A 25,992-nucleotide genomic window follows, 5' to 3' on the forward strand; every position below is an offset into this window, starting at 1 on the left:
AAGTGCTGATTAGGGAGGGACCATCGCTTCCAGAACCCTTCTGCCAAAGGTAAGGTCCGAGGAAGAGGTTAGATCCAGCCGATGGTGCTTAAAGAATGTAGACGGGGAAGACCACGTTGCTGCTCTACATATCTGCTCGATTGAAGCCCCAGCTTTCTCCGCCTAGGAGGCTGCTACTGCCCTAGTCGAGTGAGCCTTTAAATCTTCTGGCGCGGACTCCCCGCTTGAGGAGTAAGCCAGGGAGATGGCGTCCCTTATCCACCTTGCCAGGGTGCTCTTGGAGGCCTTCCGTCCCTTCCAAGATCCCTGGAAGCACACAAAAAGAGCCCTATTCTTCCTACACTCCCGTGTGGCCTCTAAGTACTGGATGATGCTCCTCCTGACATCTTAAGGTGTGAAGGGCTTCTTCCCCCTTGTTTTTTGGGTCTGAGCAAAAGGAAGGGAGGGTGACCTCCTGCGACCTGTGAAAAAGTGATCCCACCTTAGGAAGGTATGCTGGGTCAGTCCTAAGTGTCACCCTGTCCTCTAGAATTTGCGTAAAGGGGGGCCCCGCTGATAAGGCTTGTATGTCGCTAACCCTACGTGCCGATGTGAGGGCTACTAGAAGGGACGTCTTGAGAGATAGGATTCTAAGAGATGCATCCGCTAGAGGCTCAAAGGGACGTTTGGTCAGGGCTGACAGAACTAAATTTAAGTCCCAAGGAGGAGCATTCTGGGAGAGGATGGGCCTGGACCTATGAGATGTCCTGATAAATCTGGAGATCCACCTATCCCTGGCCAGGTCGCAGTTATATAGGGCTCCCAGTGCCGCCACCTGAACCTTTAGAGTGCTTGTGGCCAACCCCCGCTCCAACCCTTTTTGAAAGAACTCCAAGATGGCAGTAATGGGGGCCTCCCCTAATACTTTCGAACCCGTGAATGAGAGGAATTTTTTCCAGGTTTTACCGTAGAGCCTGGTGGTTACGGGTTTCCTACTCTGCAGTAGGGTGGAGATTAAATTGGGGGAAAACCCTCTATCCTTTAAGAGCGCCCTCTCAAAATCCAGGCTGTCAGGTGCAGGTTTGCTACCTGAGGGTGAAGGACCAGTCCCTGAGACAGGAGATCCGGAAAGACCCAGCCAGGAAAACAAAGGCCTCTTCGGCCAGATGGGGGCAATCAGAATTATGTTTGCCTCGTCTTCCCTGATTTTCCTCAGAACCGCCGGAATGAGAGCAATCAGAGGAAAGGCATACGCTAGCTGGTGGTTCCATGGGATTGAGAAGGCATCTAGTGCTGCTGGGTTCCCCTTGGGGTCAATTGAACAGAACATGTCCACTTTTTTGTTCCGCCAGTTGGCGAATAGGTCTATGGAGGGGTTTCCCCAAGCCCTCGCGATTTGGTTGAACACTAGTTGATTCAGCTCACACTCGCCCTGTTTCAGCTGGGTCCTGCTCAGGAAGTCTGCCGTGATATTCTCTGTCCCTTTTATGTGGAGTGCCGCTAGGGACTCTAGATTGTGCTCTGCTATCTGGAGGATAGAACTTGACACTTGTAGAAGAGAATGGGACCGGGTCCCCCCCTGGTGATTTAAATATGCCACCACTACCTTGTTGTCCGAAAAAACTCTTACATGATGCCCCCGTAGAGAGTTTAAGAATTCTAAGAGGGCATATTTTACCGCCAGGAGTTCCCTCATGTTGGAAGATACCCCTTCCGAATCCTTCGACCAGACTCCCTGAGCTACCTGGTCGTTTAGATGAGCCCCCCACCCCTTGGGGCTTGCATCTGTCGTTAGGACCTGTGACACTGATATTGTCAATGGAACGCCCCTGGTTAAATTGTCCCCCTATGTCCACCATGTCAGGGAAAGCAAGGTTTTTGATGATCAAGTCAGCCGACCTTCTAAGTGGCCTCTTAGTGACCTTTCCGCCCCCAAGATTTCCCATTGTAAGACCCTGGTGTGCAACTGAGCCCAGCGGACCCCCGGGATGCAGGCAGTCATGGAACCTAGGAGGGACATTGCACCCCGCAGTGTCATGTAGGGATGGTCTTTTACGTGGGATACTCGGGCCATCATGCTCTGGATTTTCCCTGCCGGGAGACGGCATTCCTGATTCCTTGAATCTAATAGGATGCCCAAATACTCCTGCACTTGATCTGGCTCCAACCTGGATTTTTCTAGATTCAGAAGCCAGCCTAAATTTGTCAAAGAACCCATGACTCTTGCCAGATGGTCCTTGCAATGGTTGAACGAGTTGCCTATTATAAGCAGATCGTCCAGGTACGGGATTATTAGGATGTTCTGCTCCCTCAGATGGGCCATAACCTCTGCCACTATCTTTGTAAAGACACTTGGGGCTATCGCTAACCCGAAGGGGAGGGCCGCATATTGGTAGTGTTTGATTATGCCCTTCAGCGGTATCGCTACTCTCAGGAATTTTCGGTAGGCTCTATGTATGGGGACATGATAATAGGCGTCCTTCAGATCCAGGACGGCCATAAAACAGCCCGGGAAAAACAAATTTACTGATGTTTTTATTGATTCCATCTTGAACGATTGTACCTTTAGAAATCTGTTCAACTTTTTTAGGTTCACAATAGTCCTGAATGTTCCGTCCGTTTTTTTCCTGAGGAACAGAGGGGAGTAGAATCCTTCGCCTTCCTCCTGAGCTGGGACTTCCTGAAGGACTGCTTTGCCTACTAAACCTAGAACCTCCTGTTCTAGAGCCAGTTGTTCTGCCCCTGAAGACCTCACGGGGGTTATAACAAAATTTGGACCGGGAATGGAGAGGAACTGGAATCTTAGTCCTGATTTTATCAGGCCTAAAATCCAACGACTGATATTTTTTCCCAGGCCGGGAGGAAATGGAGAAGTCTCCCCCCCCACCTGGGGCTGCCTTTCATTGGGCAGGTTTCCTATTGTCACTGGGGGGCCTGTTAAACATAAACCCCTTGCACTTTTTTTTGTCTCATGTCCTCCCACCTGTCCTGGTCTTTGGGGGGTTTTCTCCGCATGAATTTCCTGCTCCGAAAGGATTTCCTAAATGAAGTACCGGAGAGGACCGGGAAGCGTTTTTTATTATCCCCCGCTTTGTCCAGGATATCGTCCAGGGTAGATCCGAATAGGAACTCCCCCTCACAAGGGATGGAGCACAGCCTAGACTTTGTTTGGGGGTCGCCCGGCCAGCATTTGAGCCAGAGGGCCCGTCTAGCTGCGTTAGAAAAAAACTCCCAGCCCTGGCTGCCAGTCTGACGGAGTCGGCTGAGGCGTCAGCTAGAAAAGCTGCTGCGCCCTTCATTATTGGGATGGAGCCTATTATGTTATCCCTTGATGTTTTACTTTTTAATTGCGTTTCTAGCTGATCCAGCCAGATCATTAAAGATCTGGCTGTGCATGTGGCTGCCACTGCGGGTTTTAGGCCCCCTCCTGCCGCCTCCCAAGCTCCTTTCAGAAAGGAGTCGGCTTTTTTGTCCATTGGGTCTTTCAGCACCCCCATGTCCTCGAACGGCAGGGAAAATTTTTTAGAGGCCTTGGCTATGGCTACATCTATTTTAGGCGCCTTCCCCCAGAAGGAGCATACTGGGTCCTCGAAGGGGTATTTCCTTTTGGGCGATAACAATCCTTTCCTTTCAGTTTCTTTCCATTCCCTCTTAATCAGAGTGTACTTTATCATTAAGAGGGATCTCCTTTTCTTCTGCTCCAGGCCACTAAACATTATATCCTGGACTGTTTTTTTAGGGCGAGGATCTACGAACCCCATAGTGGACCTAACCGCTTTAATCAAGCTATCAGTTCCATCTATAGGGAAACAGCTACGACCCCCATCCCCCGAAGATGACGAAGACAATGAGCAGGATGAATCGGAGACTACCCCCTCCTCGTCTGAACTACTAGATTAGGCGTCTGCTTTTCCCTGGTTTCTTCCCCCCCGTCTGTAGGGACTTAAAGGTATCCTCAACCTGAGACTTAATCAGGGATCTGAGTTCTGAAGCAAACTTAAGGGTCTCCTCACAGATTGTCTGTTCGATGCACGAGTTGCACAGTCTTTTTTGCCACGTAGTGGGCAAATCCTCTGCGCAAAGTGCGCAGGCCCTGTGCTTGAACTTGCCCGTACTCTTCCTTCCCGGATTTGAACAGGAACCTGTCCCAGTAGCTGGGTCTTTCTTCGAGGTTGACGCCAAGCTGGAGTCCTTGCCACGTTGTGAAGACCTGCCAGACCGTCCGCTCCCGCCGTCACCTTAGCTGTGTTGGCGTGAAGGGTCACTGGAGGGTCCTTTTGTACGCTTCCCGCGTCTCTGAGGTGATGGTGAGTGGGGGTGCAGGGGCTGCACCTCCTGTAGCTCCTGCTCGCTCATCGCTGAAGAGTGCCAGAGCCTGCCAGGAAGCACTTCCCCTGTGCTTCCCTGGCATTTTAACCTCTATAGGGGTCCGCCTCCCCATTGGCCTGCCACCTCTGAGCCCCCCTCGTGCGCTCCAGTTTCCCGTGCGCGCATTCAAACGCCGCTCCCAGAGGGACCCGCGGCACGCGTCACTTTCGGAGCATGCCCCAGCCGCGTCAGAGGGAGCGCCTCCCCCGGAAGCCCAGGCAAGCATCAGACCTGGGCCCCAGAGCTCAGGCCTACTCACTAACCTGAGCCCCAGAAGCCCCGCCATACTTGCCAACCTGGGCCCCGACACCACTGGAGACCGCGGCGGTCTAATCCCTGCGTCGCGTCTCCCTGCCACCCTAGAGGCCCACTGACCCCAGCGGTGGCGCTACAGGACACCGCACCAGCCGAGGCAGGGAACCCCCGCTGCCTGAACCGGTCTGGCCGGGCCTGGTAAGTCCATCTTTTCTTCTATCTTCGTTTCTTTCACTTTCTTTCTTTCTTCTCATCTGTAGGTCCCCGTCAAGGACAGGAAACCAACTGTCCTTGAAGGGCGGATCCCCTCTCTCCGTGGTGCCGTCATGGGGAAAGAGAAAATAACACTTCAGAAAAAAAGACTGTGCCGAAACCTGTTTCCTGGTGCAGTTTCGACTTGAAAAAGTTGGCAGATTTCTGAGCCTCAAAAAACTGTGACAACAGCCTAAAAGTAGGACGTTTTTGCCTAAATGTTCATGTCTCTTGTGGCTGGAAAACACACCAAATTAACTTTTATTACACTTTTGCAAGTTCAGCTTATGGCCGGATTCAGACGGCCGTATTTCATGGTCTGTTTATGGACTACAATGCACGGACTGACCACGGCTCACATAACCCGACCTTACAGCTTCATGGCTGACTGAGTTCAGGTTGGGACACTCAGTCAGGCAGTGGATTGCAGTCTGTATGACTGTGAAATACTGCCGTCTGAACAGGGCCTAAGGGTTCAAATATCAGAAGGTTTTTCCCCCCATTTGAGTATCAGTAAGGAACTTGCAATTCAATCCACAAAGCAGCTATTTACTGTGTTCAGTAACGGCCACTGTGGTTCTGTGTAATGAACGGTCTAAGGGTAGTAAGGTTAGTGAATAACACTGAAATAGAACAGAAGCAAAAATAAATCTACAGTTTTTTTGCAGTTTCCAGAACAGAAACATCAAGGTTTTTTTTTGTTTTGTTTTTTTTTAAGAGTTTTGAGGTTTTTAGGAGGTTTTCAAGCGTTTCCACTCAGGAGTTTCTGTTCCAAAACCTTAAATAAATAAAAAAATGTTCTTTCGTGGAAACTGATAGAGATCATTTGATTCTTCAGGTTTCTAGGGTTTTTCACAACATGGATAATGCTGCACCCTAGGCCCTTCTTTCTGTCAAGAACCTCAAACGTTCAGTGAGAATGAAGCCTTAGTCATCTGGACAATGGAAGATAGTTATTTATGACTAGGCCTATGGGAATGCTCGTAGATACAGGTGCTTCTCACAAAATTAGAATATCGTCAAAAAGTTAATTTATTTCAGTTCTTCAATACAAAAAGTGAAACTCATATATTATATAGAGTCATTACAAACAGAGTGATCTACTTCAAGTGTTTATTTCTGTTAATGTTGATGATTATGGCTTACAGCCAATGAAAACACAAAAGTCATTATCTCAGTAAATTAGAATATTTTATAACAGCTTGAAAAAGGTTTTTAAAATCTGTAATGTTGGCCTACTGAAATGTATGTTCAGTAAATCTTGTAGCTTGTGAGCCCTCGCGGGCAGGGTCCTCGCTCCTCCTGTACCAGTCACTGTCACATTGTGTTCAAGATTATTGTACTTGTATTTGCTATGTATACCCCTTTTGACATGTAAAAGCGACATGGAATAAATGACGCTATAATAATAAATAATAATAAATGCAGTCAATACTTGGTCGGGGCTCCTTTTGCATCAATTACTGCATCAATGTGGCGGGGCATGGAGGCAATCAGCCTGTGGCTCTGCTGAGGTGTTATGGAAGCCCAGGTTGCTTTGATAGCAGCCTTCAGCTTGTCTGCATTGTTGGGTCTGGTGTCTCATCTTCCTCTAGATAATACCCCGTAGATTCTCTATGGGGTTAATGTCAGGTGAGTTTGCTGGCCAATCAAGCACAGCGATACTGTTGTTTTTAAACCAGGTATTGGTACTTTTGGCAGTGTGGACAGGGGCCAAGTCCTGCTGGAGAATGACATTTCCATCTCCAAAAAGCTTGTCGACAGAGGGAAGCATGAAGTGCTATAAAATTTCCTGGTAGACGGCTGCGCTGACTTTGGTCTTGATAAAACATAGTGGACCTACACCAGCAGATGACATGGCTCCTCAAACCATCACTGATTGTGGAAACTTCACACTAGACCTCAAGCAGCTTGGATTGTGGCCTCTCCACTCTTATTCCAGACTCTGGGAACTTGATTTCCAAATGAAATGCAAAATTAACTTTCATCTGAAAACACCTTGGATCACTAAGGAACAGTCCAGGTCTTTTTCTCCTTGGCCCAGGTAAGACGCTTCTGGCGTTGTCTATTGGTCATGAGTGGCTTGACACAAGGAATGTGACACTTGTAGCCCATGTCCTGGATACGTCTGTGTGTGGTGCCTCTTGAAGCAATGACTCAGCAGCTGTCCACGCCTTGTGAATCTCCCCCAAATTTTTGAATGGCCTTTTCTTAACAATCCTTTCATGGCTGCGGTTATCCCGGTTGCTTGTGCACCTTTTTCTACCACACTTTTTCTTCCACTCAACTTTCCATTAATATGCTTGGATACAGCACTCTGTGAACAGACAGCTTCTTTAGCAATGACATTTTGTGGCTTACCCTCTGTGTGGAGTGTGTCAATGACTGCCTTCTGGACATCTGTCAAGTCAGTCAGTCTTCCCCTTGATTGTGGAGCCTACTGAAACAGACTAAGGGACCTTTTAAAATGCTTAGGAAGCCTTTGCAGGTGTTTTTTGTCAATTATTCTAATTTACTGAGATAATGACTTGTGTTTTCATTGGCTGTAAGCCATAATCATCAACATTAACAGAAACAAACATTTGAAATAGATCACTCTGTTTGTAATGACTCTATATAATATGAGTTTCACTTTTTGTATTGGAGAACTGAAATAAATTAACTTTTTGATGATGTTCTAATTTTGTGAGAAGCACCTGTAGCTGAGAAAGCGAGCTCATACTCGGAATTATGTTCAGCAGTAACCTCATACCATCATGACCCATCCAGTCTTCATGTTCAGCGATATAAAATGTAATTCATAAGAAATCCTATTTTTCAGGCTTTTTGCATTGATTCCGATGTAACGAGTGATCTCCAATGTGATGTGATACACGGAAAGGTGTAGCAGGCCGTCGCGTCACACCCTATGGGCACAGTCACACGGTACTTACAGCGTCCTGCAAACTAAACCTGGCTGCTCCGTCTCCACTATCTGGTGTCCAGCCACAACGATTTGTCAATGTGAAATCTGAACAATATTAAATTCACCCATGGAGCAAAGTGTTTTCCTCCTTACTTTCATCTCATATGTGAATGGGTTTTCCTCGGTTACAAAGTTAGTTTTCTTTTTGTACAGATAATTGCAGTCATCAACGTAGCGGGTAAACAGAAATGAGTTCATTTTTTTATTTATTGCTTACAAATAGTTTAAATAATGGGCAGTCTTTGGTAAAAATAAAAGCAATCAAGAATAAAATATTCACAATTACATTACATAAAGTATTGCACAAAACATTCTTCAATACACCAGAAATAATAAAGGAATGTTCAAGATCCTCAATGAGGAAATGATCTGTACAACATTCAGTTTTGTCTCACCACTATCTTACATAACAACTCTGTGAACGTGGCGCCCGTCCAGCGCCCATCGTGCCACTGAACAGGTTAGATGTCCCCGTCACAGTGCGGGGCGCATTCTAGAGAGAACGGTAACCAAATAACATTTCATAAATAAAACCCATATCAATGCAGCATTATCTTCTATAATTTCTATAGTAACAGCCTCCTCCGTCTGTAAATACCACATAAAATAAAGACACAGGAGAAACAGTAGTCCTCAGTCGGCCCTCTACGGAAAAGAGGAAAGTAATTAGCATGTCTGTGGGTCCACAGACATTAGGAGTAGTGGTCACTTTGTGCCGTCACACGCTGGTCCAGCTTTCAGCTGCTCTAAATGAGTCCTTAATTCTGGACACAACTCTACTAGAAGCACCTCGAGCAATACCTGAACGGAGAGATACAGAAAGGTTATTAGGCATGGGATGACTGCGCCCTATTTCATACAGCAACAATATGGCATAAAAATGATTATATATATATATATATAAAATAATCAGAAAATATACATTATCTATCCCTAGATAATGTTAGATTGGTGGGGATATAGTCCCCCACCCACACAAAGCACCAGTAACCCACAGATGAGGAGGCATGTATGTTGCTCCATATGACTGGGCCGCATTCATTGGCTATGGGACTTAAAGATGGGGGAGCTGTATGCTGCTATTTCCTGCAGTCCCAATGACAGGGAATGGAGTTGATGTCAAGCAGGGGCACTTCCACTCCATTCAAGATGGTTGTAGTTCCCACTCTCTGGACCACTGAGGATCCCAGAGGTGAGACCCCCAATGATCAGCAAGTTCTCTCTTAACTGACGTATAGGGGATAACTTGTTATTTTGTGATTAACCCTTTAAAAGGGAACCTGACAGTTGATACACACTGCCCGTGTATGGTGACTATATGATTTCAGTCATGTATGTTTGATTCTGAGAGAAAGGCACTTTAAAAGCCGCCTAGCTGACTAGTCAGACAGATGGGTTCCTGCAGGCTACGTCCCTCCACTGCCAGTGACTCTCAGGCCTCTCCCTCTCCAGTCACTCCAGGGAAGTGACTAGTCCCGCCAGTCCGACTAGTCTCCAGCACGGCTCGGTCCCTGGCGACTTTTAAAGTATGTGTGTCTCTTGAACTTTGCAGCATTTCAGAGTCAAACATAACTGGCTGAGATCATACAGTCCGTACCGGATACATGCTTGTATCAACGGTCAGGTTCCATTTAAGTGTATATCTTGGTCCCACAATTAATATAAAGTAAAAATTTACCAAGACCCGTAGATCTGAAATGCTCTTTCTTGCACTGTGATCCACTGTTCTGTTACATTGGGCCCTGAACTTGGATGGCTCTATGTCATCCTGGTGCAGTTCCCGGTCTTCAGACAGCGTACAGTATATATCTCTAGGTGTCACAGCAATATGTGCTCCAGGTGAATAAAGCTAAGTATGGTGAGGCAGAAGGCAGTGGGGGACACAGAAATCCACCCAGCAGCCATACAGAGGGATGATTCACAGCTTCATGTGGCTGAAACAAGGCACGGCACCTTCGTCTTTGCTATGGTTGTATTTTGTTAAGCTCCGCTTGATGGAAATTCAACAAATATAGAAGGGGATGTTCAAGATTTAAAGGGGCTGCCTACTGGACAACCCCTTCTTGATATCATCTATGTGGCAAAAAATTAGTATACTTCGCAGATCGCTTCCGTAGCCCCCCATCTTTGCGCTCATAGCAGTCATGTGACAAGGTCACACACCCACTGATTGGCTATTCCATCTGAGTGCACTTCTGCTCTGGCGGTAAAGAGAAGGCTGCAGCCAATCAGCTGTCATGTGACCACAGGAAGACACAGCACGGAGAGCGGTCAAACAACTTTGGCCTGGGAGGCAAGATATGGTAGCTTTCTAACAAACAGCCACCTTCATCCGTAGGTTTTTTCTGACATTGCATCTTTACTACAGGACATTAACGTGAATGGGGCTGAGCTACTATTCCCCCCAGCCTGTCGACAGATCTGGATCTGTATTTGGAAGAAGGTAAAACACTTTCTGTAATCCTAAACAACCCATTCAACCCATTTGTAGCATTTCAGCTCATGATCCTGCTAGACAATAAGACATTAATTGTAAGGCTTGGTGTGTGGACCACGTCTTCTCCCTATATCCCATCGCTTAGCTTTACCCCTGCTGATCTCCCTCCAACATATAGGGATAGCGCTGAGGTCTTACATACAAGGACTGGGGGTGACACACGCTGAAGGCAATGATTGGAGCAGTCACGCTATGGCTTACATAGAGCAGGTGTTTATTGGCTCGGTTTTCTTGGAGTGCATTGAATATTTTTATGATCCCATGCCGGGCATTCTGCTGTCCGACCAGGTTCTGGAGCGCATCTGTAAGACAAGAAATGTGCATTATATATCACCATAGTCTCCGTGCCAGGATGCATGGTCAGAGGCACTCGTCACTGGAAATAATTTGTGCCTTTATTTCTCATAGGAGATGGAAGTGACATTAGCTGCCACTTAACCTATTAATTCATATTAAACCCATCAGGGTTCCCGGAGAAGAGACTCCTTGTATATCCTTATAACGTCAGATACAGAGGTCCATCATCCATCCATAGTATAATAAAGGCTCATTGGTAGTTCTAGAGAGTGAAGGCTTCTGATGTTTTCTGACTAATTTCACCAAGGACTGAATTTGGCCATTTAGTGGAGAACACAACCTTTCTATCCAGTTTCTCCCGTCCCTGAGCCGTGTGTGTTAAGATCTGATATTAGCAGGTATTCTAGGATTGAATCGTGCATCCTCCATAGCAGCATGCTGGTACTATCACCACTATAATAGCATAAAATATCAAACTAGATTTTCCTTCATTAAAAGGAATCTGTCTGTAGGCTTTTGCTCTCTAATCCCAGAGCAGTATGATGTAGGGGCAGAGACCCTGATTCCAGGGATGTGTCACTTATTGGGCTGTGTGTTTCAATAAAATCATTTTATCAGCAGTAAATTATCACTACAGGACTTTGTCTGGTGCCATGTAGTCCTGCACTGTGTAACCCTACCCCACCACTTATTTGCAGCTTTCTGTGTACACTTTATATTAACAGAAAGCAGCCAAACAGTGGTGTTTGCGAGGTTACACAGAGCTCAGCATTCAGAGCTCTGCAGCAGAGAAAATAGCGATTGTATTAAAGTGACAGCCAGCAGACCAGCAAGTGACACACCACTGGAATCAGGGTCTCTGTCCCTACATCATGCTGTTCTCAGATTATATCCAAAAAACCTGGTGGGTGACAGATTCCCTTTAATACACATTTATAAAGAATATGCGCTCATTTGTCCTACAATTTCTTTAGTGCACCAATATCATTGTGCATTATTTTAGTTATTAGATACTGATGATTGAATTAATGCCTTAATTCTCATCAACATTCACACGTCTATGCCACTAATAAAACTCGTTAGGATAAATATATTAATGGATACACACAATATTAAAGGGTGTACAAGGGGAAAACACATCTGAGCAAATCCTTTGCTTCACTTGTCCTGGTTGAGGCGATATCTATAATTTAGAGCTGGGACTGGTTTAGATGCCCAAAATTTTATAGGTAATTTTTATATGCACGGTAAGTGTAATATACATCATCTAGGGCATGAGTGACTGCACATAAATCAGGACTAGGCAACTAGTTTCTAGACTTGGTAGCCATCAAGACCACATTGTAGGGCCTGGTGCACACAGTTCCAGGGATGTATGAGCCTCCCCATGGGGCAGGATTACGCCCCCGCTGGTAGTAAGGATGGGGCACTCCATTCTTCCCTTTACTAATCTACTATATAATTGTCTTATCCCGTCTGTCTGTCTGTCTGTCTGTCTTGGAAATCCCGCGTCGCTCATTGGTCCGGCAGCGGCCAATCAGCGCCGCGGGATTTCTGAAAAAAGATGGCGGCCAGTAGCGGCTCATCTGGCGGACGGAGGTCAGCGGCGATGCAGCGGGGAGATGAGCGGCGCTAGCAGCACAACTACCCCGACCGGCGCTGCTGACCTCCATGCGGCTAACGTCGGAAGGTCAGCGGCTTGGCTCGCTGATCTCCCGACATCAAGTGTGAACGGAGGACCGGGGAGCGGCGCCGCCGGTCATCTCCCGGCTTCTCGCAGCAGAAGGAGCCGCACAGGCAGCGCCGCTCCCCGGTCCTCGCTAATACGGAGCCGCACAAGCAGCGCCGCTCCCGGGCCCACACTAATACGACGCTGATTGGTCGCGGTGGCCGGCCGCGACCAATCAGCGAGATGGGCGGCAAATTTAAACGCCGCTCTGCTGATTGGTCGCGGTGGCCGGCCGGCCGCGACCAATTAGCAGAGCGGCATTTAAATTTGCCGCCCATCTCGCTCATTGGTCGCGGTGGCCGGCAGCGACCAATCAGCGAGATGGGCGGCAAATTTAAACGCCGCTCTGCTGATTAATCGCGGCCAGCCACCGTGACCAATCAGCGAGATGGGCGGCAAATTTAAACGCCGCTCTGCTGATTAATCGTGGCCGGCCACCGCGACCAATCAGCGAGATGGGCGGCACATTTAAACGCCGCTCTGCTCATTGGTCGTGGTGGCCAGCCGCGACCAATGAGCGAGATGGGCGGCACATTTAAACGCCGCTCTGCTGATTGGTCGCGGTTGGCCACCGCGATCAATCAGCGAGATTGGCGCTAAATTTAAACACCGCTCTGCTCTTTGGTCGTGGCCGCCGGCCGACCGCGACCAATCGGCGAGGTTGGCGCCAAATTTAAACAACGCTCTGCTGATTGGTCGATTTTATCGCCAAATTTAAGTAACACAGTTCGCTGATTGGTCGCGGCCGCCATCCGTGACCAATCACCGATATTGCCGCCAAATTTAAACACCGTTTTGATGATTAGTCGCGGTTGCCGGCCGCGACCAATCCGATTTTGGCGCCAAATTTAAACAACGTTCTGCTGATTGCGCCCGGTCAGCCACATACATATTCTAGAATACCCGATGCGTTAGAATCGGGCCACCATCTAGTTTGTAATATTTGTCCTACAGCACTGATTGCATGTTACCCGTACACCACCTGTGATGTCACCTGTTGGCACCAGATTTACACAATGTCTGTATGTCATCCAGCTCTCAGCATATGCCTGAACACCTTTTCTCCTGACAAGTACATTACGGTATAAGAAGCAATGGCCGCCACAGTCTACAGATTTCCAGTACAATTACCGATCAGAGCCCCGATCTAACATGACCACCATAGGCGTGAGCTCACCGGGGATGTTTTCAAGTAGTTTTTGCTGTGCTTTATGTTTTGTTTCCTGACACTGCAGCTCTGTTCTTGAGGTTTTCGGAGAAGCCAATTTTCCATTAGGCCAGAATGCATCTCTGAACACATTGATATAGTACACCAGCATCTGCTCACTGAAAATCCAATTGACTGTGTCTCGGATCTGTCTGCGTGGAAAAAGACCCATAAATCAACCATTGAAATTACAGCAAACAATAACAATTTGCAGACTGCTTACTTAGAAAGTATTTTCTGGTGGAATAACAGCAGTTTTAGGGGTCAATCACAGTTTCTGCTTTGTCCAGAAGAGAACACATGAATATTAATTGCTCATGCAGCAGATAGGAGTCAGTGGTATTGTTACACTGTATCCCAGGAGCAGGAACCCAACCTGGGCAGCTACAGAGAGTGGTGGTGGGCTATACAGGGTCACAAAGGGTAAGGGGAGCCTGCAAGGAGGGTTGGGGGGAGGCTGCACAAGGTCAAAGAGGGTAGGGGGAGCCTGCAAGGAATGTTGGGGGGGGAGGCTCCACAAGGTCAAAGAGGGTAATGGGGCCTGCACGGGGTCACAGAGGGAAGGGGGAGCCAGCAAGGAGGGCTGGGGAGAGGCTGCACAAGGTCAAAGAGGGTAAGGAGGCCTGCACAGGGTCACAGAGGGTAGGGGGAGCCTGCAAAGAGAGTTGGGGTGAGGCAGCACTAGGTTAAAGAGGGTCTTCACGGGGTCACAGAGGGTAGGGGGAGCCTACAAGGACAGTTGGGGGGAGGCAGCACTAAGTCACAGAGGGGGGAGGCAGCACTAAGTCAAAGAGAGTAAGCGGCGCTTGCACAGGGTCAAAGAGGATAGGTGAACCAGCCACAAATATATTTTAAGAAGGAATAGATCGGTAGCATTAGGTAGCATAAGGCCCGAGCAAGTTTAGATTTCCATTTACACTGAAGAGGGGTTTAAATAGACAGCACAGGGATTTCCATCCGCAACATGAAGCTTGTTAGAGATCAGTACTATGGTAAGTATTTATAACAATATGAGTGACATAACTTTGTGACATGATTATAATGTGGTTTGTGCATTAATAACTGCACATACTGGGTGTTTGGTTAATTTTATGGTTGTATGCTTCAGGACATTCTAAAAAAAAAAAATCAGATCCGTAGAAGGTCTTAAGACTACGGTAAGTAAATACAACCTCAGATGAACAACACATGACAAATTGAACTGTGTAATTTATGTAACAAAAACTAGGCCAAAATGCAGAAAATACGGGGGTAAGTAGCAGTCAGATTCTGCTAATCAAATGTCCTTAATTATTAATCAACAAATGTGACCACTTCTCTAAAAGCAGCAGTTTTGGCAATTTGCATTGTGTTAACACACTCCTAAATGCTCTAGACCAGCAAAGGAGGAAAGAAATCAGCAATGTTCTCATAGAAACATATGTTGCTGCCCATCAATCAGGGAAGAGTTATAAGGTCATTTCCAAGCAAACAATTTGGGGTTCATGATTCTACAATAAAAAAGATTATTCACAAGCATAAAACATTCAAGACAATTGACGATCTTTCCAGGAGTAGACGTCACAGCAAACTCATGCCAAACTCAGACCAAGCAATGCTCAAGTTCATGACGGTACAACTAGGAAAAAACTAACAAGTACAGGTGGTTTTGGAACAGTTGCCAGAAGAAAGCCTCTTCGTTCTAAGGAGAACATGTCAGCACAGTTGCATCTGAACAAACCACAAGGCTTCTGGACCAACGTTCTATGGATATTCGAGACCACAGTGGAGAGGTTTGGCCATAATGCCCTGTACTACTTTTGGCAAAAATCAAAATAGCAAATCAGAGCAAACATCTCATATCAATTGTTAAGCACGGTGGTGGAGGGTTGATGATTTGAAATTGTTTTGTAGCCACAAGACCTGGGCATCTGCCAGTCATTGACAGTACCATGAGCTGAAATGTGAAGACATATCCACAAGCTAAGGCTTGGCTTAAACTAGGTAATGCAACAGGACAATAGAGCCAAGCACACCAGCAAATCTCCATCAGAATGGTTTAAAAACAAAAAAAATGCTAGGTGTTGCAATGACCCAGACCTCAACCCAATTGAAAAGGTGTGGCAGGACCTTTGGTGAGCTGTGCATAAACCAATACTTACAAACCTCAGTGCAAAGCATTGTAAAGACGAGTGGGTCAAAATCCCTCCAACGTGGGAGACTGAAAGTCATTAAAAAAACGAATACTCCAAGTTATTACTGCCAAAGGTGGTTCCACAAGCTATTGATCCATGAGCTGTAAATATATTTTCACACTCTGCTTCTACATTTTGGCCCAGTTTTTAGTAAATACATAGACACTGTAATTTGTCATCTGACTTGTTGTATTCACCTAATTTTAAGACTTTCTAAGAACCAGATGTTTTTTTATATCTTATTTATTATGCATACTTACAATTGAAACCAGAAGTTTACATTCTCTATATAAAAAGACACATATGCATGTTTTTCTCAATATCTGACATGAAATCAGAATAAACCTTTCCCGTTTTAGGTCAATTAGGATTACCATAATTTTTAATATTTGCCATATGGCAGAATAATGAGAGAGGATGTTTTAAGGCATTTTTATTACTTACTGCAAAGATAAAAGTTTACATACTCTAAGGTTACTATGCTTTTAAACAATTCTGAACTACCCATATGATGAGGTCATGTGTTTGGAAGCTTCTGATTGTATTTTTGGCAACATCTGAGTTAGTGTGGTTGTATTTTAATGCACACCTGAAACACACTGCTTCTTTGTGTAGCATCATGTGAATGTCTAAAGAAATCAGCCAAGATATCAGGAAGAGCATTGTGGACTTGCACAAGTCTGGCTCATCCTTGGGTACAATTTCAAGATACATGAAGGTGCCTCGTTCATCTGTACAAACAATTATACGCTAGTGCAAACAAGATGGTAATGTCCAGCCATCATACCGCTGAGGAAGGAGACGGGTTCTGTGTCCCAGAGGTGAACGTGCTTTGGTCCGACATGTGCATATCAACCCAAGGACAAAAGCAAAAGACCTTGTGAACATGATGGAAGCTGGTAAGATTGTGTCAATATCCACAGTGAAACGAGTACTGTATCAACATGGGCTGAAAGGCCACTCTGCCTGGAAGAAGCCATTACTCCGAAAGAAACATAAAAAAGCTAGATTAATGTTGGCAAATGCACACAGGAACAAAGACCTTAATTTTTGGAGACATGTCCTGTGATCTGACGAAACGAAAATTGAACTTTTTGTTTTGGGCATAATGACCATCGTTACGTTTGGAGGAAAATGGGAGAAGCTTGGAAGCCTAAGAACACCATTCCAACTGTGAAACACAGGGATGGTAGCATCATGGTAGCATCATGTTGTGGGGTTGTTTTGCTGCAGGAATGACTGGTGCACTTCACAAAATAGATGGCATCATGAGAAAAGAAGACTATGTGGTAATACTGAAGCAACATCTCAAGACATCAGCCAGAAAGTTAAAGCTTGGGCGGAAGTGGGTCTTACAAATGGACAATGACCCGAAGCATACTGCCAAAATGGTAACAAAGTGGCTTAAGGCGCACCTGTCAGCAGGATTGTGCTCAGATTACACAAGAACCACAGCACGGATTTCATCAACTAAGGTATCATATTAATCAGTGTAATGTCGTCCACCTGACAGTGTATGTAGTTTACTGAGCACAATCCTGTTGACAGGTGCGCTTTAAGGATAACAGAGGCAATGTTTTGGAGTGGCCATCACAAAGCCCTTATCTCAATCCTATTGAAAATTTATGGGCAAAGATGAAAAGGCAGATGCGAGCAAGGCGACCTACAAACCTGGATCAGTTACACCAGTTTTGTCAGGAGGAATGGGCCCAAATTCCGACCAACTATTGTGAGAGAAGCTTGTGGAAGGATATCTCAAATGTTTGGCCCAAGTCATTCAGTTTAAGGGCAATGGTACCAAATATTAATGAAATGTATGTAAACTTTTGACTTTGCAGTAAGTAATAAAAATGCCTTAAAACATTCTCTATCTCTCATTATTCTGGCATTTGGCAAACATTAAAAATTATGGTAATCCTAACTGACCGAAAACGGGAAAAGTTTATTCTTATTTCTTGTCAGATATTGACAAAAACATGCAGATGTGTCTTTTTATATAGTGTATGTAAACTTCTGGTTTCAACTGTATATAGCGCCATCATATTCCCCAGCACATTACAGACATCATCATCACTGCCCCCATTGGGGCTCACAATCTACATTCCCTATCAGTATGTCTTTGGAGTGTGGGAGGAAACCGGAGAACCGACGCAAACACGTGGAGAACATACAAACGCCTTGCAGATGTTGTCGTTGGTGGGATTTGAACCCAGCAATGCAAAGCTGCAGTGCTAACTACTGAGCCACTTTGCTGCCCAGATGGTGTACTTAGTTTTTCTCATGACTATGTGTCTAGTGTGTATGCATTACTTGTGTCACATGTGCGTTGTGCTTCTGTCTAATATGTCAGCCGTGAGCATTGTGCTTATTTGATGTGTTTGCTGCAATTATCTGATGCCTAAAGTGAGATGTTCTGATGTGTGTACCATATGTTCTTGTTGTATGACATGTTACTTAAAGGTGTAATTTGACGGTTTACTTTCACATTGGGAGGCGAGTGGTGTCCGTGACGTCACATTTACGGGACATACATGTGTACGTGCTCCTCCACTAGCAGTCACTGTATGGACAGGACAGCAGGAGGAGAACCGGACATACCTGTATAATAGTAAGTGCCGCAAAATTATGTCTCCAACAGATCTGTTAAAATAATGATGATGGGGCCGGCAGCCAGCAATAGATAGTGTAATACAGCGGGCTATAGGCCAACGGTGCACAATTTTTAATGAAATCCAAATGCAAAACTGATTTTTAGTCCAAATTGTATACATTTAAGAGAAAAAATTTTCCCCAGAGGTGGACAACCCCTTTAAGCACAGCAAAGACTCTACAGAGCTAAAAAAAAAAAATGGCGATAGTATACAGAGGTCTATTGGTTTTGAACATCATGGAAATGTGACTTCAATAGGCTCTCCCTAACTGAATAGAGGGGGGGCTAAGTAGTGGGTTCTCCAGCCATCGGTGAGCCACAGTGGGTCATGCTTTATTCCATGGCTTCATGTGCATGTCCTTCACTGCATTTGTGAAATTCATCAAGTTTATTCTTTTGGTACCACCCATGCCAAGGTGGAAAAGCCTTCATTTAAATGGGGACTTCATATTATTACCACAAGATAATGGGCAAACAGTGATGGCACAGAACCACGAAGACCAAGAGCAGAACCTCGCAGTCTGTGCACCACTTGGTAAGTTATTGTGAAAACCAAGTCAGAGACAGAGAGAATAATCTTGATTGGGAGATATAAGATTGGGGCTCAAAGCAGGAGTGGAAACCTTTAAAAAGTAGAGCTAGAGTAGTATCACAGGAACACAATTATACGCAGAACTGAAGCCGTCTCCAGACGTTGGAGGTTCTGGTCACACACTAAACCTGAACCAGCACATCTGATATGTAAAGGGATATGGAAAATTAGTCTCAGCACTCAGCAGAACATGGAACATGAATGGACTTACTTGTTTATGGTCCTTCCAAATGTGATCTGCACCAAGGCAATCAGCGTTTTCCTAACCCACTTAAACACTGAAATAAAACAGAAAGACGCTTTGTAATAGCGTAGAAAATTTTCCAGTCCAAAATGACATAAGTGGCATAAAATTTCCATTTAGTACTCCAATAACTCAAGATATGTGACTCGAGGGAGACGTTTAGTGACTGATTAATTTCACTAAGATCTGGACCACTGAAATGACCAGAGACGTCTAGTATTTGTTATACCGGTCATCGCCGATCACTCAGATATGCCTGCGCTACAAAGTACTGAGATGGGCAATAAAGTGCACCCCTCCTGCTGCCAAAAGGATCAGACACCAGATTACTAGCAGTCTGCTCAAACATGCAATCAGCAGGTTCTTGGGAAGTAGAGTGAAAGTAGAGAAAGCCACGAGACAGCACTGAGAAAGGAAGCAAGAACTGATTGTTTTTGGTGCAATTCTAGCAAATATGATCATGATCACCTCTATGGAAAAAGCACAGAATAAAAGAGGCTCCTCACAAATTATCCATGTGGAGTGACAAATAGTGGACCATTTTCTGGAGCTCTGCAGTCAGCCTATGGATACAATGGACTTTGGATTTAACGTCCCATTCATAAACTATTACCCACCCTCTGCCATTTACACTGCTCCCAGACCAGAAATTATAGGTCACCCTGCATTGCCATAAAGCTACATCTCTCTTTATCCTCATTTATTTCCTCCTGTGCGGAGTCTTCAGCCTCGCTCTTCATGAATCAGGAAGAAGAGTGTAAAGACTCATGAATGGGTTTGTGGGGACAACACTTGACCGAGTTATAAATGATCCCCTCCCAAATCAAAAAAATTGTTTGTTTTTTGTGTTCTCCACTTCTTCCAAGTGTCATAAATTAGTTTTATTCTTCTGCTGACATAGCCGTATGGGGGCTTATTTTTTTGTTGTTGGACGAATTGTAGTTTTGACACCATTCATTTTCCCATACAATATGCTGAAAAATGGGGAATAAAACCAATAAGAAAAAGCACAATTCCACCATAGTTTAGCTTTTTTTTTTCACGACGTGTGATCAGCAGTAAAAATAACAGCAATATGATTAGTTTGACAGCAATATGATTATGGCAATAGCAAACTTGTGTAGGTTTATATTTACACACATATAGGTATAGATAGATACAGACATACATAGATAGACATATTGCGGATGCGGATATAGGTTTATTTTTTAATTTACGTATAAGGAAAGGGGGGCATGATTGAAAACTTTTTTATATTTTAAAAAAAACTTTTTTTCCTTCAATTTTCTTTAGTTGCCATAGGGGACCTGAACCAGCATTTTTTTTGCTTGTACTATATACTGTAAAACTACGATATTGCAATATGTAGTAAAATTTCTGATATCTTATGAAGTTCAGCTGCAGGGTGGGCCTCATAGGACAACAAAACATGGTGGAGAAAAGAGCCCCTGGCTGCAATGACAACCGATCATCAACTCGTGATCGCATCGGGGTGAAACAGATGGGCACCCATATCCGCGTGCCACCAGAACCGCACCATATAAATGCCGCTGTCAGAGTGCTGATCACTGCTGTCGGAGGCAGATGCTGGCTGTTTGAACACAAACGGAATCTGCTGTGTATGGAGCAGGCTCAGCACCTGGGCCCGATCTATACATCTGCACTTGACATGCCTCTTTCATTTAAGCTGGATGTTGGGAAAAGGTTAAAAAGGTCAGGATTGAAACATCTTGGAGAACATCTGAAGTGAGTGAAACATTTCTATGCACATAATGTTTAACTAAAAAGACAAAACGCACTTCCTCGCAACTCAAAAATCTCCACAATCAGCATGAAGCATGGCTCAGCCAAGGCATCTTTTTTCCCATCCATATCATCACCACAGTCAGATAAGTCACTGTCTTCTTCCATTTCATCCTGTGTAGACAAAAGTTAAAAGAATACATTTGGCTTTGCAAAAAAAAAAAAAAAAGGTTCAGACAGAGCAAACAACAGGAGCAAGAAAACTACAGAACATACAAAGCCCTACACAAAACTCTTAAAGGCAATCTGTCAGTAGGATTAACCCCACTAAGAAATCTATATGGGCATGTAGGTCATAGGAAGTTGAATACAATGACACCTCGATATCTGTAATCTAATGCCTTATTCCCAAAAAATCCAATTTTTTCTTAATATGTAAATGAGTTGTTAAACTCTGGAGGCAGATTCTTAGGGAGGCCTGTGCTGGACCCATAGATCTTATTTTAAATGAAAGGGGGATTACCAGTGTGAGACATGTAGATCAGGAAAGCAGACTGTCAATCATTACATGTCTCACATTTATAACACCCCTTTCATTTAAAATAAGCTCTGGATGCAGACTCTCATGGAGATCAGTGTCCGGAACATAGATCTTAACAGCTCATTTACATATTAAGAAAATGTGGATTTCTCTGGACTAAAACATCAGATCACAAATACCAGGATATCTTTTTATTCACCTTCCTATCACCTACCTGCCCATATAGACGGCTTAGGAGGGTTTATCCTACTGACAGATTCCCTTTAAAAGAGAAGAATGCATTTTGAGAATACAGGACAGTCATGGAAATGGAATATGCTGGAGCGATATAATAAGGAATACGATTTTATTAGCCCTATATATACAATCATTAGAAAATAATAGGTCACTAGAAAAGCTCTACTCTTGTCACCATATGTCACTATAAGATCTTCATCACGTAATGTATATCATAAATAGGCTGTGCCACAAAGATAGAAAAAGACAAATACAAATGACTAGAAACTATGATTCACCAAGACTTAAACCTGGACAGCATGAGTCACTGACGGATCTAGGCATCCAATCAATTATAACCGAAGCATCACTATGACACACAACTGCACACTGTGACGTGAACACATTACACACAACAGCAGCCAGGCTACGTCTATCTGGAATTAAATCTATAAATCACCACCAAGAAGCAACCCTTAAAGAGGAATCGGCAGCTTTACATTTATCTTCCTGCAAACATTGGACATTTCACACTATATATAAAAGTCCCATGATCTCAGGGGGAGATAATCATTCACTCCAGAGAACTCCGCTCACTCCTGAGCAGGCAGAGAGTAGAAGAGCCCGGCGGGAAACCTAAAGGGAATCTGTCTGCCGGATTTCATCCCACAAACTATTTACATGTGGCTTTTTCAAACAAGTCCAGCAATACCTTTACATGGTCAGTTCCTTCCTCCCTATCTGAGAAATCAGTGTTTACATTGATACGCAAATGAGGCTGAAGTCTCTGTCACTCCAGCTCTATTCCCTGTCTTGCGCTGCCCCCTCCTGCTTGACTGACAACCTCTAAGCTGTGTGACTTCAGGCAAAGGAGCTGTCAGTCAAGCAGGAGGCGGCGGCTTTGGGTGAATAATAAAGTTGGAGTGATGGAGGCTTCAGATATACTGTCTCATTTGCATAACAATTCAAATGCTGATTTCTCAGTAACAGAGGAACCATCTGGCCATGTCAAGGAAATGCTGAACTTGTCTTTGAAAAAGCTCCATGTGCATATAAGTAGTTTGAGGATGAAATCCTGCTCACAAATTCCCTTTAATAATATGCGCTTGTCTAAATTGCCAAAATTAAAAGTCAAAATGAGAAATCTTCCATTTTGGAAAAAGTCTAGCTGATATGAAGTAAAAGCTGTTCCGCAGTTGTAAGTTGAGATTCCATATGATAAAATTATATATCAATCTTTCTAGTTATTTAGGACTCCTAGCTTTAGCATAAAAGTGATACTTCGTAATATTTCATTTTTTTCCTTTTTATTATTTTCCTTTTCTGCACACAACTCATAGCACAAAATCACAATGGTCTCTGCCAGAGATGAGTATGGATGCTTATCCGGTTTACAAAAAAAAAAAATGAAAAAATAAAATAAATAATTTCTTTCTAATTTTCAGTTCCTTTGCAAAATGCAGCAGATTTCTATGTATTTTGCTACATTCATATGATCCTCAATCTTCACAAGTATCCAAGGGCCGGTATGGAGAAGCAGTCCATACCATACTTTGTGATTAGAACGGTATTCAATGTAATTTAGGGCTTTTTTGGGGCTCCACATTAGAACCTTAGTCTTTCATTTATTACATTTGCCTTTTAACAACTTAGCCTTGACGTCATTAATGTTTTCAGCGATGGCTTTCTCGTCATAGAAGCAGATTACTATTTCAGTATCATCACAGATCTCTCGGTGGCAGTGTCCACAAGTGCCCATATCTTTGCAAATGATGCATGGAGCATTTTCTAGGAAGATCTGACAATTTATCTGTGTCTGTGATTGGACAATCACCAAATACATTCCTCCCTCAGCGACATACTGTATACACATCAATCATCCAGAGATTACTGACCTCTTGGTGGGAAAAAAAATCTCTAGGAAGTCTTTCCAAAAATGAAGAGAGTGAGAAGGAAGATTTTTTGCCCTGGACATCAAGGACTTTCAGGTGCTCGGGAGAGGGACTCAAAAAGGCATAAAGCACCTCGCTCTGACACAGTCTTTCATCAGAAAGCAGCTTCTGTGAAGAAAGATAGCACCAGCAGTATTAGGTAAAGGGGATACAACGTATACTAAATGTTCCTGCTGTAACAGAAGTAAATGCCCAGTCTCTCACGGCATTATTGGCTTCCAATAAACAATCTGGCAGCAGGTTTTTGTTGCCCCATCTGAGTGCAGTATAATGTAGAGACAGAGGCGAGTTAGTTATTGGGTTTCTTGCTATAATTTTCATAAAAACACTTATATGCTGCAGCTCTACTAGTCCTCTCAGTAATGAGCCTTGTGTATTCCTGCCCCCAGTGCAATCAGAAGCTGTCAATGTTGAGGGTGGGGTTGGAGAGAGCTCATCACTGAGAGGACTAGCAGACCTGCAGCAGAAAAAACACTGTTTTATCAAAACTACAGCAAAGAGCCCAGGAGGTTACTGTGCTGGAATCAGGGTATCTGTTCCTATTCTTTTCTGAGCTCAGATGGAAAACAAACCTGAGTCCTGTGATAGATGTCAAACACTGCCATATGTCACCCACGCGGTTCCACTGTATAAAACAATACAATTATATACTTCTCAAAATAAATATTGGTTTTGGAACCAAATTAAAATAAGGGAATATGCAGTCCTGAAGATTGTGAGGATGAATATATGTACAATGTTTTTCATTTTTATTTAACTTCCTTATATAGTGCCTTTAATACTACAGCGCTTCACAGACATTATCGGCACTGTCCCCATTGGGGCTCACAATCTAAATTCCCTATCAGTATGTCTTTGGACTGTGGGAGGAAACCGGAGAACCCGGAGGAAACCCACGCAAACACGGGGAGAACATACAAACTCTTTGCAGATATTGTCCTTGGTGGGAACCCAGGACCCCAATGCTGCAAGGCTGTAGTGCTAACCACTGAGCCACCGTGCTGCCCATGTATATATAGTACCTGTGATTGTGTCGATGGACTGCTACGTTTGTGTATAGTGTGACACTATACTTGCCAATTTTGCCTACTCTCATGATATGTCCTCTTACTTTGATACATGTGGAGTGTTGTATCTGCCCTCTATTTTCAGCAAGTTGAATGTACACTAGGTTCTCTGCTATCAGGGTTTGATTCAGTCTTTACTTTGCATCAGCAATTTATGTACAATCCACTTGGTTATGTTTACTTACTATTTTGTATTCTTACATACATCTTAATTATAATAGCCATTAATTGCATTTTTTTTTTTTTAATCAGATAATTTTTTATTGAACATTTTTGAAACAAGCCTTCACCCCCAATTCCACACTAACCCAACCCTTCCCCACCTAACTCTCAGATTTAAGAAAAAAAAAGAATGTTCAGTTAGTTATTTCACATTTCTTCAAGGAAGAGTCCACAAGACCATTGTTTTCTGTAGTTAGGTAGTGCTTCTGGTCCATCCTTTCCCCTGCCTCTCCCACCCCCAAAACAATGCATACATCACAAGACCCCTCCCCGCTCAGTTAAGCCATGCCCCTTGTCAACTAAGCCACACCTCTTGTCAAACAAAGCACAGAAAGTGTTAAAAAAAAAAAAAAAAAAACGGAGGATCAAGTCATGAAATATAGTTTTTGCCACACATACGAGTAATTCTGTCCCATTTAGCTGATAAATCAGTGACATCTGGGACATTTAGGACATTAAAAAGACATTTAAAAATTATGCCGATGTAAAGTAGACATTTGGTAAATGTTATTTTTTATTTTGTGAGGTGACGCTGTTGGAAGGGCATAAAAATGTAGTTGAAGTTAAAGAGGTTGTCCACTACTTTAATAATGATGGCCTATCCTTAGGATAGAGAGAAGAAGTATGCAGAAAGGGATCGCTTAAAAAAAATTCATGTTAATTGTACATGAAACCAAAGACCACATTAAAAACACTTTAAAAGGCCAAATGGCTGTTTGTCACATAAGGCAGGGATGTCAAACTCAAATACACAGAGGCCAAAAGTCACGGACCAACCTTGATATTTATTAAAAAAAAATGTCTACAATTGAGGAAGTTTTTCCTTATCAAATTTAGCGATGAACTTATTCATATAGAAACAAACTTAAAGGGTTTGTCCCACGAACAAAGTACATTTTAATTAATAAATCTAAGAAGAAAATACTGGAATAATGTAATATGTTAAGTAAGTAACAAGCATATGGCCCAATTTAAATATGTGATAAAGGATAAAAAACCTTGAATAATACAGGTAATAAAGTAGGATGCCAACAAAAGTGCC

General features: G+C 44.0%; 2 protein-coding genes across 5 annotated transcripts in view; one reads left to right on the forward strand and one right to left on the reverse strand.

Moving 5' to 3' along the window:
• The window catches only part of LRP2BP (LRP2 binding protein), a 32,627-nt gene extending 24,168 nt beyond the window's left edge, over positions 1-8,459 (forward strand). For all 3 annotated transcript variants that reach the window (XM_073642566.1, XM_073642562.1, XM_073642575.1), the window contains exon 9: positions 7,676-8,459. In XM_073642566.1, coding sequence (XP_073498667.1) covers positions 7,676-7,741 — 66 coding nt within the window. In that variant the 3' untranslated portion in view covers positions 7,742-8,459. The remainder of the gene's footprint in view (positions 1-7,675) is intronic.
• SNX25 (sorting nexin 25) overlaps positions 8,009-25,992 on the reverse strand; it is a 308,205-nt gene continuing 290,221 nt past the window's right edge. For both annotated transcript variants that reach the window (XM_073642554.1, XM_073642545.1), the window contains exons 14-19: positions 23,605-23,769; positions 21,009-21,126; positions 19,177-19,243; positions 13,520-13,701; positions 10,518-10,618; positions 8,009-8,620 (exon numbers count right to left, since the gene is read on the reverse strand). In XM_073642554.1, the coding sequence (XP_073498655.1) occupies positions 8,525-8,620; positions 10,518-10,618; positions 13,520-13,701; positions 19,177-19,243; positions 21,009-21,126; positions 23,605-23,769 (729 nt within the window). In that variant the 3' untranslated portion in view covers positions 8,009-8,524. The remainder of the gene's footprint in view (positions 8,621-10,517; positions 10,619-13,519; positions 13,702-19,176; positions 19,244-21,008; positions 21,127-23,604; positions 23,770-25,992) is intronic.

The sequence above is a fragment of the Phyllobates terribilis genome, unplaced genomic scaffold (assembly GCF_046119375.1).
Source record: "Phyllobates terribilis strain yellow unplaced genomic scaffold, ASM4611937v1 Scaffold_1__5_contigs__length_1240528914, whole genome shotgun sequence".
Classification (NCBI taxonomy): Eukaryota; Metazoa; Chordata; class Amphibia; order Anura; family Dendrobatidae; genus Phyllobates; species Phyllobates terribilis.